The sequence below is a fragment of the Pelophylax lessonae genome (assembly GCF_965119305.1).
Source record: "Pelophylax lessonae genome assembly, chromosome: 8".
Classification (NCBI taxonomy): domain Eukaryota; kingdom Metazoa; phylum Chordata; class Amphibia; order Anura; family Ranidae; genus Pelophylax; species Pelophylax lessonae.
This window is the reverse complement of record NC_138775.1, coordinates 178426662-178440972: the sequence shown is the minus strand read 5'-3', so window position 1 is coordinate 178440972 and position 14311 is coordinate 178426662. Positions and strand designations below refer to the sequence as shown.

The window sequence follows — 14311 nt, the reverse complement described above, 5'->3', positions numbered from 1 at the left end:
TATTGAGCCTGTTGTTTGGATATTGTTATTACTGCTGATTGTATAATCACTCTGTTATGTATTATTGCATACCTTTTAAATAAAAATTAAAAAATAACAACCTTACAAGCTTGATAGATCGACTTCAGTACAACCAGTCTGCCCATAGATGGATCGAAATCTGGCCGGCTCAGCAGGAATTTAAATCTGTCTATGGCCGGCTTTAGAGCGCTCTAAGCTGAGAAAGCAAAAACATTTGTAGTGCGATGAACCATGCCTCAATACTGAATATTTTCTGTTACTCTTCCGATGTGAAGATAAATGACGAAATGGGCTTTGTGTGCTGATGAATGCCAATTTACAGCGGACAGCAAGGCAATTACAATCAGTGATGCGAGAAATGTGACCCTGTACTGTGTCAGTCCAAGTAATGTGATCTCATAAAAGGAAAGCCGCATGTTGCTCGCTTGTACATTTATTGCTATATATATCAATCTTGGCAAAATATACTATTAGAAGGCTATAGTTCTAGAAGGCTATAAATAAAAAGGAATGTAGGTGCACAATGTTTGTTACCTATAGCAGCCTGTGAAATGCTTTTTTTTGTATGCTCTACTGTAAATTGATAGCCAAATTCTTCTATAGGTTGTTTTAAACCAAAATCTACAGTTGCAGATTGACATCATAAATTCTATAAAGTTGTACTAAAATTTTACCTTTTCAAAAATTGGTAAATATGTGACTACACAATCTTAGCAAAGGACATTAAGGGGTTGAATTACTAAACGCAAAAAGACTGTGTGCACTTTGCAAGTGCAGTTGCTCCAGAGGTTAGTAAATGAGTAGAAGCTTCACTTTGTAAAAAATACCCAATCACGTGAAAGGAACATAAAAAAAAAGTGCATTTTTGACTTGCACATGATTGAATGATGGAAGTTGTCAAAGCTTCCCCTCATTTACTAAATCGACCCCCAATGCCCTGTTCACACTTGAGCGTAATATAATTGCGGGCAGTATCACGCGATTTTGCCTGCGATTCCAGAATCACAACAGAACATGCCACATGCTTGCAGTGCCATTATTTCTTAATGCACCCCAAACACAGTGTGACAAAACGCAGGAAAAGCACGCCAATACAGACAACGCCAAATGCGCCTGCCTCATATTTGGTACATGAGCTTCTTTGGTGCATTTTTGGAGTAGAGGGAGGAGGCCTATTCAAAATGAATGGTGCCTCTCTATAAACGTGCCACAAAAATGCGCAAAAATCTTGACGCGGCAGCGTCACTCAGGTGTGAATGGGGTCTAGATGCTTTCTTCGGTAAAAGGCAAAAACTAAATTCAAATGGTTTTATACTGCAACGTCCTGCCTGCTGTGCACCGCTTCCCAGAACTTCCAGTCAGGTAGCATGTACTGACCGCTCCAAAGGAAGTACCCCCCTCCTTGGAACTACATGACCAAAAATGTAAAGTGCCACATCTAAGGTAGATGTGTTGACTCTCTCCTGGGAGTACGCATGCATACACACAAGCATGACCCCATTGGAACCCACAAGTGAAAGAAGCCCCCCAGGCCACTCTGATGCCCCGTAAAAAAAGGCCACATGGCTTCCCCCACAGATACGCCTAAAGGGTTCTTGGTGAAGAGAAGTAAAAAGTCCCTGACTGTATCCTACCGAGTGTGGGATGAGGACAGAGCGAAGGTTGCCCCCCTCCCCCATCAATAATGGTGTACACTGTGTCTGAGCAGAGGCTGGCTCTGTGCCCCACCTGATGCTCTTCTTCCCCAGCCACCCCCATCCAAGCCACCCAGCTCCCCCCTGCTGCTCCCGGCCGCCCCACTGCCGGCCAGTTCTGGAACCCAGAGTTGGTGCAGCAGGCGCTGTCCAGCCCAACCTGCCTGGCTTGTAGAGAGAGCCTGGAGCAGAACTTTAGCCTGGGATAGGGGTCGGGAGGAGGCAGGGAAGAAGGAGAGCGGGAGGGGGGATAGGGAAGAGCAGGAGGGGGGCCGAGTCACTGCACCATGGACCTCTGGGTTGTACTTGCCCCCTGGGCCAAAAGTTGCCAGTCAGCCCCTGGAGACACCTGAGAAAAGGAAGCCCGAGGATGCGAACCTCAGCCCTGCAATATTAAAAAGAAAAAAAAAGAGATCCGCAAACAAGGCAAGTACCCAGGTCAGCTGCTAGAAGTGCCAATACAATGTCAAGGTTTAAAAATATCTTAAGTATTGAGAAATTGAAAGCTACATCTGTGTACCTTAGCGTGTCTTACAAAAACTATTGCAGGTATTACTCCAACTTGAAAAAGGAGAAATAAAGATGCGGTCTGATCAATGTTCAACACCTTTGCATTGAATAGGCCTGTAGACTATAGCCTTTCTGTTACAAGCAATATTCATGTCCTGCTCATTCATATAATACTTTTTCTCCTGCTGCTTCTGTTCCTTGTTCCTCCCTTTCAAATCTTTTTTTGGACTTGAACCTTTATTTTCTGCATGTCGGATCATCCTGATCCGACATGCGGTGCGACTTCCATTCAAATCAATAGGCTCCCATAGGGAACCATTGATTTTGAATGGAAGAAAAAAAAACGTATAACGTGGCTGAACGTACTTCATCACGTTCGGTCGCGTTCGGTCCCGTTTTTGCGTTTGAAATGCCGGGAAACACACGTTCGAACGCAAATAATTGCGTTCCAAAAAACTTCCCTGAACTCAACTGCCTGCAAATGACTGTAAACGACCCTGTGTGCATGGTCAGATAAGATAAAATGTAGATGGGTTCAGGGGCTTCTGAAAAAAAAAAAACGCCCAACTGCTCCTAAACGGCCATTTGCATGGAGCCTAAAAGTGGTGTTTGATGGAGTGGGGCAAAGAAAATAAAGTAATCATCTGGCCAGAAAAGATTGTTTTCAGAGTTAGAATGTTTGTTTTTATCTATTTGATAGAATTTTAATTATTTTTGGTACCTTTAGACATCTTTTATGTTTTGGTGTCATGTATTAGAAGCAGGTTACCATGCTGTCATCTCAGGGGTGGAATCTTGGCACTATCCCCTGCCGCTCTATCCTGACAAGTTAGCATTGAGAGGGTTTTCTGCCCTGATTGTTCTGCCAGAATCATTAGCAAACAAGAAGGGTCTGTGCCCATTGGCAGAGCCTCTGAATGCTGTTCATTCATCCAACTCTGGGTATTATATGTTTGGTCTCTGAGAAGCAGCAGCTCTTCTGTCCTATCAAGTCGAGTCCCAGTCTTCATACTGAGAACCTGTCTCTGAGAATATAAATTGGAGAGTTACATAATTCCCTTTTGAACAACTGAAATCTTTTCTTTCCAGAACAAAAACACCGACATGGTTTTTTAGTGTGTTTGATATGGTAATAGGAGACCCATCCTGGCATTCTTTGTTTGTGTACCAGGCTGGATGAGTTGCAGTAGTGTGCAGCAACTCACATTAACCAGTAGCTTCACCTCTTCTAGCTCCGACAGTTTACACAGCAGTTTACAACTCGAGGGTAGCCAGTAAAACTAAATACACATTTATACAGTAGGAATCAGAGGGCCCTGCCCGTTAGAGCTTACAATCTAATGGCGCTTTTCCACTGCATGGAACCGTACCGGTTCGGCACGCTTTTGTGCTTTTCCACTGTGGTACCGCATGGTATAGGGTCGGAACGGTTCGGTACAGTACGGTATAGGTTTGCTTTTCCACTGCATGGAACCGAACGGTACGGTACGGCTCTGAAAAAACAGTACCTACTCGATTGTGGTTCCAACAGGTACCAAACTGGTACCATATCCCACAATCCTTTGCATGCAGTCACTACTAGCCACTGATTGGTCAGAGAATCCCACCCACCCCGTTGTTATCCCACCCACTTAACTTTAGTACTACTTTAGTGGAAAAGCAAACCTATACCGTACCGTACCGAACCGTTCTGACACTATACCATGCGGTACCGCAGTGGAAAAGCAAACCGGGCCGAGTAGAGCCGTGCCGGTACTAGCCGGTACTTGCAGTGGAAAAGTGCCATAAGAGGGAGGGTCAAGTGATACAAGAGGTAATAACTGTAGGGGGATGTGCTGATGGAGAAAATAAATGTACAATTGTTAGTCGGGGGCCAAATAGGCTTCTCTAAAGAGATGTGTTTTCAGGGATCGTCTAAAAGTGGACAAAGTAGGAGATGGTTGGACCGATTGGGGTAGAGCATTGGGAGGATGGGGGAGGCGAGCATGGGAAGAGGTGACAAGGGAGCTAGGGAGCAGGAGGTCCTGGAAGGAATGACGAGAACAATTTTGTTGGTATTTTGAGACCAGGTTAGTGATGTAGCTGGGGGCCAAGTTATAGGTGGCTTTGTAAGTTATGGTTAGTATCTGGAATTTAATTCCTTGGTTGAGTAGCAGCCAATGGAGGGATTGGCAAAGAGGGGTAGCAGACGCCAAGTGGTTTGTAAGGTGGATGAGCCTGGCAGCAGCGTTCATGATGGACTGAAGGGGGGATAGCCTATTTAAAGGTAAGCCCATAAAGAGGGAGTTGCAGTAATCGAGATGAGAGATGACCAGGGAGTGGATTAGAAGCTTTGTGGTGTCGTTGGTTAGGAAGGGGTATATCTTGGAGATGTTGCGGAGATTGAGGCAGCAAGCTTTGGACAGCGACTGGACATGGGGCCGAAAGGATAGTTCAGTGTCCAGGGTTACACCTAGGACCTTGGCATGGGGGAACGGGTTGATAGTTGCGCCTGACAGAGAAATCAGGGGAAGAGGAGCATGGGGGGGGAAATAGCATGAGCTCGGTTTTGGATAGGTTGAGTTTGAGGAAGTGATGTGACATCTAGGCTTATATGTCTGTTAGTAAGTTGGTGATTGATGGAGTGAGCTGAGGGGTGGAGTGGTAGTTTTGGTGTCAGCGTAGAGATGATATTGAAAGCCATGGGAGGCTTAATATTTGATTTGCTAGTATTCTTTATACTCATCCAACTACTTTTTGCGTATACAACAAATAATACCAAACATACATATTAAGGCGCGGTTCACACTGCTGCGACATGGGATCTGGCTTGTGAGAGCCCAAGTCGCATGATATGTCAAATTCAATGTTTCCCTATAAGAATAATCTTAACTGATGCTACACAAGTCGCCTCAGACTTTAGAAAAGGTTCCTGCACTTCTTCGGTTGGACTTGGGTGCGATTTCAGCCCTTGTACAGGCTCCTAAATAGCATCCAAGTCAGATCAAGTTAGGAAGAAAGCGCACGGCAAAGTCGCAGGCAAAAGTTGTACAACTTTACCATCGCAGCAGTGTACACCAAGCCTAACTCCAACCTAAAGTGTAATTTTCTTTTTTCTGCATGTGTCCTGTTGGGGGATTTCCATTTTACTTTATGTCCTTTAGACACAACAGGAAATGAGAGAACATCTCTCTAAGGGTCAGTTCACACAAGAACGTGGTGCAGAAAACCTGTATTCTATAGATTTTTCTTTTTCTGCACCGCATTAAAAACAAACTGCACTTGTGATCTGCAGCAGGTCGATCCGCCGATCCCCGCTGAGCAGGCGGATGACAGGTCTGTCTCTGCTTACTTTGCAGAGACAGAACTGTCAGAGTCCCGCACTCCTCTATGGGAGATCGGATGAAAACGGACTGCATGACCGTTTTCATCTGACCCTATCCAATCTGATCCTCCAGACGGATGGAAAATAGGGTTTCCCTCCACCTGGATTTCACGGGCAGGATCGAATAGCAGCGGGTGTCAGCGGAGATGTCACAGCTGACATCCGCTGCTCCATAGGGATGCATGGAGCATCTGATCAGGTCCGCTTGGAAAAAACTGACATGCGGACCTGATCGGAAAGCCCATGTGAAAGGGGCCTTAATGTCAACCCAAATACAGGTCACAAATGCAGTGTGTTTGTCTGTCCCGGATCTCACGGTACAGTAGTAACCTGCGATCCTGTTGCTGTGCGTTTTATAAAGTAGTGCATGTGCTACAATTGATGCAGTCCAGTGTGATTTTATCCCATTCAAATGAATGGGCTGAAGTTGCACTGCACCCCGATCGTACGGCTTGTTCCTGTGCAATTCATGCTGTGAACCAGCCCTAAGGGGAACAGAATTCATCTTTTTTCGTTTTCTTTTAGTTCTGGTGAAAGCTCTAACATTCCTTTCTGTGTCAGTGACAATGGTCACCAGTAAAAATAGAGGGGTGAATCTCACCAGTGGGCACACAGCCAGCAACAAAAACCTGACAGAGATTCCCTTCTCTAATGTATCCAAAATTAAAACAACATTTTTACCTTTACATTTTCGTAAGCAATATTGCCTGCAAGTTCTATCCATGCTACCTCCAGTGTGAAAAACAATGTAGGGTTGCGGTGCTCAAATAACAGTGTGCCCCAGGTGCCCTGTATTCTTTTCCAGCAATTCATGAGTTTTCCATTGATACAACAGGATTTACTAAAGACAAAAAGACTGTTCACTTTGCAGGAGAAGTTTCCCTTAGTTTAGTGAATGAGGTAAAGCTCTGCTGACTTCCATCATCTACTCATGTGTAAACAAATTTACAGCTTTGTTTTTCCCTAATGGGCCATACACACTATACAATTGTCTTTAGATTTTTTCCTTTAGATTTACCAAAACCATATAATATGAGGTCAAATCTAAACCCTTTCAATTTGTATGCAATCAGGCAGGCCCTTGCACTACATAGTTGAAGGTAAAGCCCCGTACACACGTACCGATTGTCGGCCGCCGAACGATCGGCCGATTGTCGGCTTGTTAGTATGATGCTTCCGACAACCGACAGCGACTTTTCGGCCGAACAGAATCGGGTGTGCAGGCTATAAAATTTTTGTTGGCCGTCACCAGAACGGCCGATTGTTCGCCAGTCAGTACAAAATTCGGCCGACAAAAAGCAGATTAGCAAGACTGGGCATGCTCAGAAAAGAAAAAACACACGGAAAGTTAACCATCACATGACATCACTTCTGCAGTCGGCTGTTGTTGGCCGACAAAATTTGTGTGCAGTCTTTAGCACTTTTCAGCCGACAGGACAGCACCGGACAAAAGACAGCCGATCGTTCGGCCGACATTCGGTACATGTGTATGGGGCTTTACTCTAAAGGAAATCTAACAACAAAAGTTGTATAGTGCGTATCCAGCTTTAAGGAAATCTAACAACAAAAGTTGTATAGTGTGTATCCAGCTTTAACCGGTTGCCGACCGCCTCACGGCTATATACTGCGGCGGTCAGCCCCGGCCAGGCAGAGTGACGTATCGGTACGTCACTCGCCTGTCACTGACTTGCGAGCCTATCGCGGGCGGGCGCGCGCCCGCCGAGGCGCGCGCCCGCCGCGGCTCGTTCACAGGCAAGTCAGTGCGTGTGACCGGCGGACTCGATGTCCGCCAGTCACACTACGTTCGCTCCTGTGAAGGGAGAAAGACAGAGCGGCTTGTGTAAACAAGCTGCCTGTCAGTTCTCCCTGTGTAAAAGTGAAGATCTGTCCGTTCTACTATGTAGAACGGTTGATCTTTGCTTTTACACCAATAGGAATGTCCCTACACAGTTAGAATCACGCCCCTAGGACACACTTAACCCCTCCCTGTCCAATAAAGTTAACCCCTTCCCTGCCAGTGTCATTTTTGCAGTAACAGTGCATATGTATAGCACTGATTACTGCAGTAATGTCACTGGTAACCCCAAAAGTGTCAAAAATGTCAGTCAAGGGTCCGATCTGTCCGCCGCAATGTCGCAGTACCGGAAAAAAATCGCAGATCGCCGCCATTACGCGTTTAAAAAAAAAACACCAAAAATGACAAAAATCTTTCTCTTCGCGATAACTTTTGCGCAAACCAATCAAAATACGCTTTTTGCGATTTTTTTTTTTTTTTTACCAAACATAGGTAGCATAAAACAAATTGGCCGAAAAATGTTAAAAAATTTTGATTTTTACTTTTTTTTTTGGGGAATTTCATATAAAAAAATGTGAAAAATATTGTTATTTTTGCAAAATTTACGCTCTTTTTTTGTTTATAGCGCGTGATCAAAAAATCGCACAGGTGATCAAATACCACCAAACGAAAGCTCTGTTTGTGGGAAAAAAAGGACGTCAAATTCGTTTAGGTACAGCGTCGCACGACCGCGCAATTGTCCGTTAAAGTCACGCAGTAAAAAATCGCAAAAAAACCCCTGGTCCTTTAGCAGCCAAATCCTCCGGGGCTTAAGTGGTTAAGGAAATCTAACAACAAAAGTTGTATAGTGTGTATCCAGCTTTAAGCTGGGTTCACAATTGTGTGAACACATACATCGCATGTGATTTCGCATCGCATTGCTGTGCAGATCACATGTGATGTCTGTTCGATGCAAATTCAGCCATAGTTTGTATGGCTGAATTTGCATCACATTCTGACCAAAATTGTACAGGACCCTTTTTTTGATCCGCACTGGAATTTGATTGCATGAGTGTTCACACCAATGCGATCCAATTCCTGTACGATTTCACAGTCTGTACTGCAATTTGGGAACCGATTTGATGTCATTAACTTTACTATGACACCTGCAGTGGTTTGCAGAGGACAGTGTGAACTGCCTGCAAGTGACATGCGATGCGGGAACCCGCACTTAAATCACGCTGGTTCCTGCATCGCACAAGTTTGAACCCAGCCTTAATTGTAATTGGGTGTTCTTTGCATAACCAAAACAAGTAAAAAATAAAAGACAAAAAAAAGCTAAGGAGCAGTAAAAACAAAACGCTATTCTACATCAAAACCATGGGGTGCAAGGGGTTCAAGTTCTTCATCCACATAGGGCTTGATTTACTAAAACTGGAGAGTGCAGAATCTGGTGCAGCTGTTCATGGTAGACAACCATCTTCTAACTTCAGCTTGTTCAATTAATAACTTCAGCTCCGGAAAGTTTTACCCCTTTCTGACCAGGCAATTTTTTGCGATACAGCACTGCGTTTCTTGACAATTGCGCGATCGTGCAATGCTGTACCCAAAAAAAATTGATGTCCTTTTTACCCACAAATAGAGCTTTCTTTTAGTGATATTTGATCGCCTCTACAGTTTTTATTTTTTGCGCTATAAACAAGAAAAGACTGACAATTTAGAAAAAAAAACAATATTTTTTACTGTCTGCTATAAAACGCATCCAATAAAAAATGGAAAAAATCTAATTTCTTCATCAATTTAGGCCAATATGTATTCTGCTACATGTTTTCGGTAAAAAAAAATCCTAATAAGCGTATATTGATTGGTTTGCGCAATAGTTATAGCGTCTACAAACTATGGGATAGATTTATAGACTGTTTATTTTTTTTATTTTTTTTTACTAGTAATGGTGGTGATCAGCGATTTTTAGCAGGACTGCGACATTGCGGCGGAACAATCTGACACTAAGTGACACTTTTTGGGAACCAGTGACTGTCACTGTACTAATGACACTGCCAGGGAAGGGGTTAATGGGTATTTAAAGGGTTAAATGTGTTCCCTGGGAATGCTTTGCTACTGTGTGGGGGGTGGTTGCACTGTAGGAAGACAGAGATCCGTGTTCCTGCTTAGCAGAAACAAAAGATCTCTGTCTTCTTTGCTAGCAGAACGACGATCTGCCTTGTTTACATAGGCAGACTGCCATTCTGCCTCTCTCCAAACGATCGCTGGGTTCCCTGCGGACATCGTGTGTGATTGGCTCCGCCTGTGTCCAATCACAGCAGGAGTGGGTCTCTGGCAGCGCGCGCACGCCGCCTCACACCAGGAGGAAGGAATCATGTACAGGTACACAATTTTGCGCTGAAACTACATATATTGCTTCAGGGTGGCCCTTAAGCTGTTAAGCTTTGACAAAAAAAAACCTGGACGCTGATTGGTTTCTATGCAGAGCTGCATCAGATTTTACACTCTATAGTTTTAGTAGATCAACACACAGTCTTCATTTTAAATACCAATTTCAAATGATCACTTTCAAATCTTAAAGATGACGTACAATTTGAAAATTTAAAAGTGAAGTTGTAAAGTGGAATTCCAGTAAAATTCTAACTAAGCCTAAACCTACTCCCACTCCCATTCTAAAACTATTCTATCTACCCTGTAAAACAGGGATGGACAAACTACGGCCCTCCAGTTGTTTTTGAACTACACTTCCCATGAGGCAGTGTAAAACTCTGACATTCACAAACATGACTAGGCATGGTGGGAATTGTAGTTCCTGAACAAATGAAGGGCCATAGTTTGGAGACTCCTGCTGTAAAAGAAAAGATGCCTATATTTACCTATTCTGAAGCCTCTCTGGTCCAGGCACATGATCGGGCCCCAACACCACCGGCTTCAGTGTAGAGAAGAAGCAGCGACAACGGCTTTAGCGCCTGGGTGATGACGTCACTCATAGGCTTACTATGGGGCATCTGTTGCCGGTTTAGCCATGTTTTCTTTTTACAGGGTGGATGGAATAGTATTAGAATGGTGGTGGGAGTAGATTTAGGCTTAGTTGGAATCTTCCACGTTAAAAGAGAAGTATGGTTAAAGCTTTTTTGGTCAAACTTCTCTTCTGGTTCAGGACACACCTACTTTTGCTCTCCTGTTATCCCAAATCAGCCAACAGTGGGCTAAAGCCTGCTGTCAGCTGATGTCACAGAGCTGCTCCAGGCTCTGGAAGGGTCCTGACTATATTGATTGACAGAGAACTGAGCGATTAGTGGTCTTGTGATTACTCAGTTCCCAGGTTTAGAGCTGGCCAGGGACAGCTGTAGTATCAGATGGATGCTGCAGCATGGAGGAGAGTATGTATGTTTTTTTTTTTTATATACCCCATACATCTCCTTGAAAGCATATCTTTGGTGAAAATATAAAATTGTTTATGTATTTCAGCTATTTCTAGCCTATTGCTAACTATCTGAAAGATCTTAACATTTGTAAACCTACTTTATGAAGATCCCTACACATTTTCTAGATATCTGTGGCAAGTAGTCACTATGCCCTGTCGATAGTCACTGCTGTGTCACACATTTCACAGTGCCCGCCTTCCGAATTACAGAGGAGAGGAGGAGATTTTAGGAGGCGGAGTCAGTAAAAGAATCACAGCTTGCAGGCAGCAATGTACCATGGGATATGTAGTCATTACAAATTGAAAGTAAAGAGCAGAGGGGAAGCTGCAAAGCATGCAGGGCGAGAGTTGTAGAAAGAGATGGCCAGCAGACAGGCAGCACTCAACATGAAAGGGGATTTTTCAAATAAGCATATATTGGATTGTCAAATAAAACTATTGTTTGTATTGTTATTACAATGCTGATGATATAAAATGAAAGTGTATGCTGTGACCATAGATCTATAAGTACATTATTGCACTGGGCACAACTCAACCCAAACAGGGAAATGTGCACTTCTTTTTATTACAATAATTTGTTTTGGCCAGAACCCCAAACTTTAGAACCTACATCTGCCTTCACCATTTTGTCCTGGAGAGAGGGGGCCCAAGGTATTTCATTCACATTCGGGGACAAAATGAAGATTATCCCTAATTATCTTCCATACAGTAGATTCTGAAAAATGTTACTACTATGCAGAGACAGAACATTTTTTTTTTTCGAGTAACAAGTGGGAACCCCAGTTGTGGTTTGTTCACCTTTTCTCTATCACCATCTAACTTGTATGTATTTAGTGCGGATAAAAAAGTGTGGATAAAAATTTATACATTTATTAACTATTACATTAAACATTCTTCTCTTCTATAGGACTGTCACATCAAGGTGGATATTCCCACAGTGCACTGCTCTATGCACTAAACAATTGTGGCATCCGACACATCGACACCGCTAAGAGATACGGCAATGAAGAACAAGTTGGCAAAGCAATAACTGAAAGTGGGGTGAAGAGAGAAGACTTGTGGATCACCACGAAGTTATGGCCAGGGGATTTTGGGTATGACAATGCCATACAAGCATGTATGGATTCATGTAAAAGGCTTGGATTGGATTACCTTGGTAAGCATGAAAACATCCTTGGGGTCTGTTCGAATTCTGGTTAATCTACCTATAATGATGTTAACCCCTCACACCTAAGGGTAAAACAAATACTAATGCCTAAGCACAATTTTGCAACTTTGACTTGTGTTGGTAAAACCATACATATCATCACAACTACTTAGTGCATCCGAGTGGATTATACCTTTCATTTGGGCTTTCATTTGGTGGTTATAGATATGGATATGGATTTGGTGGTTAATGGTTATGGATATCTCCTGATTTTTTTTTTTCTTTTTTTATTAAATTTTCAATAAATTTATATTGAACATATTATCAAAGGAAAACTGGCCCAAAATATATATATATATATATATATATATATATATATATATATAAAATTATTTTAAATTTAGCTGTAGATTTCATGTTACTACCATAACCTGCATATGTTAGTTGTTTGTAGCCATAGTATATATAGCCCAGAAACAATAGTGCACATTTTGCTTTTTTTTTTTTTGTCCTACCTAAAACACACTGACACTAACTGATACTAATTTATTTCTTTTTTTTAAAATCCTGCCCAAAATATACTGACCCAAACCTTGATCTAGGTTTTTTTCTTTACTTTTTAGTATTATTTATTTATTTTAGTTACACCCACTTTGATTTCTCTCTGCAAGGAGAGCAAACGATACAATGGGATTGATTTACTAAAGGAAAATAGACTGTGCACTGCAGGTGCACTTGTTCCAGAGCTTTGTAAATGAGGTAAAGCTTGATTGACCACTGTGGTAGCCAATCAGAGGCTACCACAGCGATCAGCTGACCCGGAATCAGGAGTTCCAGGTCCCGAACGTTAGTATGGGGCCTGGGGCTCTCGATGAGACACTGATCTCTGCAGTGACAAATACGCATATATGCGGCCCCACGGCAAAGCCCAGTCAAGTGATGCTGCATATACGTGTTATGTCAATGTGAAGGGGTTAATCTATATCAATTATTAAAAGAAAAAAAAATGTATATATTATTAATTATGAGCTTAACAATAATCATTAGTGCTGTGATTTTAGATTGCCAATTCTGTTATAATATTTGTAATATAAAATAGCCAACACCATTCACAGCTTTATGTATACATTCCTGACTTTGCCGCAGGTATGAACTTATCTGACTGTGTTTCCCACCAATATCCAACCAGCTTTCCTTTTATGTTTTAAACTGCCTGAGCAGCATGAACTAAAGGGACTGAATAATTGCTAAAAGGAAGTTTCAGGCAGGTTTATTATTAGTGTACATCATGTAAGAGGCTCATTGGAGTTAATTTGCTGAAAGCAAATAGACTGTTCTCTTTGCAAGGAAATTTTCCTTAACCACCTCCATACCAGGCCATTTCTGGCACTCCGCTCCTACATGTAAAAATATTTTTTTTTCCTAGAAAATTACTCAGAACCCTCAAACATTATATATTTTTTTTTAGCAGAGATCCTAGGGAATAAAATGGCAGTCATTGCAAATTTTTATGTCACATGGTATTTGCAAAGAACTTTTGAAGCGCGTTTTTTTTGGGAAGAAAAGAGTTTTATGAATTACAAAGAATAAAACACTAAAATTAGCGCAATTTCTTTGTATAATGCGAAAGATGATATTACGCTGAGTAAATAGATGCCTAACATGTCACGCTTTAAAATTGCGCACACTCGTGGAATGGCGCCAAACTTTGGTACTCCATAGGCAACGATTTCAATTTTACAGGTTACCTGTTTAGAGTTACAGAGGAGGTATTGGGCTAGAATTGTTGCTCTCGCTCTAACGTTCGCGGCGATATCTCACATGTATGGATTGAGCTCCGTTTACACATTTGGCCTTGACGTACGCATGCGTTCGCTTCTGCGTGCGGGGTTTGGGGGTACTTTAAATTTTTTTTTTTTTTTATTATTGTTTATTTTATTTATAATGTCACGCGAGAGCCTCCAAGAGTCATAGAGACTGATGGTCCCTGGCAGGAGGGCGGCCTGTCAAATCGCATGACAAATCACTCCATTTTGAACTAGGGCTAATACTCTTTTTCTCTGTCCCAGCAATGTCTGTTTACACTTGTTCACACATGTGGCTCGCACATATTTAAAAATTGTCAGGTGCCCATAAAAGTTCATAGATTTTGCTGGTTTTTAAAATTCCAGATTGAAATGGCAGTGATATCATCAAAGTTAACTGAAGAAATGTATTGAAACCATGGGTATAACCCTGGGATCAAAACTTAATACAGTTAGTCTGATGGAAAACATTAGCTTTATGTAGTGAAATAAATATGAAAGATCAGAGAGGTGTGTGTGAGGCTGTCAGGTTCTGTTAACTAACATAAGAAGAGGTATCGATAGAA

The 14311-nt window shown here is 42.3% G+C and overlaps 1 protein-coding gene across 2 annotated transcripts in view; it reads left to right on the top strand.

Moving 5' to 3' along the window:
* Positions 1-14311, top strand: part of LOC309561901 (putative oxidoreductase ZK1290.5) — a 224278-nt gene that overhangs the window by 34977 nt on the left and 174990 nt on the right. For both annotated transcript variants that reach the window (XM_082265963.1, XM_082265964.1), the window contains exon 3: positions 11701-11949. In XM_082265963.1, the coding sequence (XP_082122089.1) occupies positions 11701-11949 (249 nt within the window). The remainder of the gene's footprint in view (positions 1-11700; positions 11950-14311) is intronic.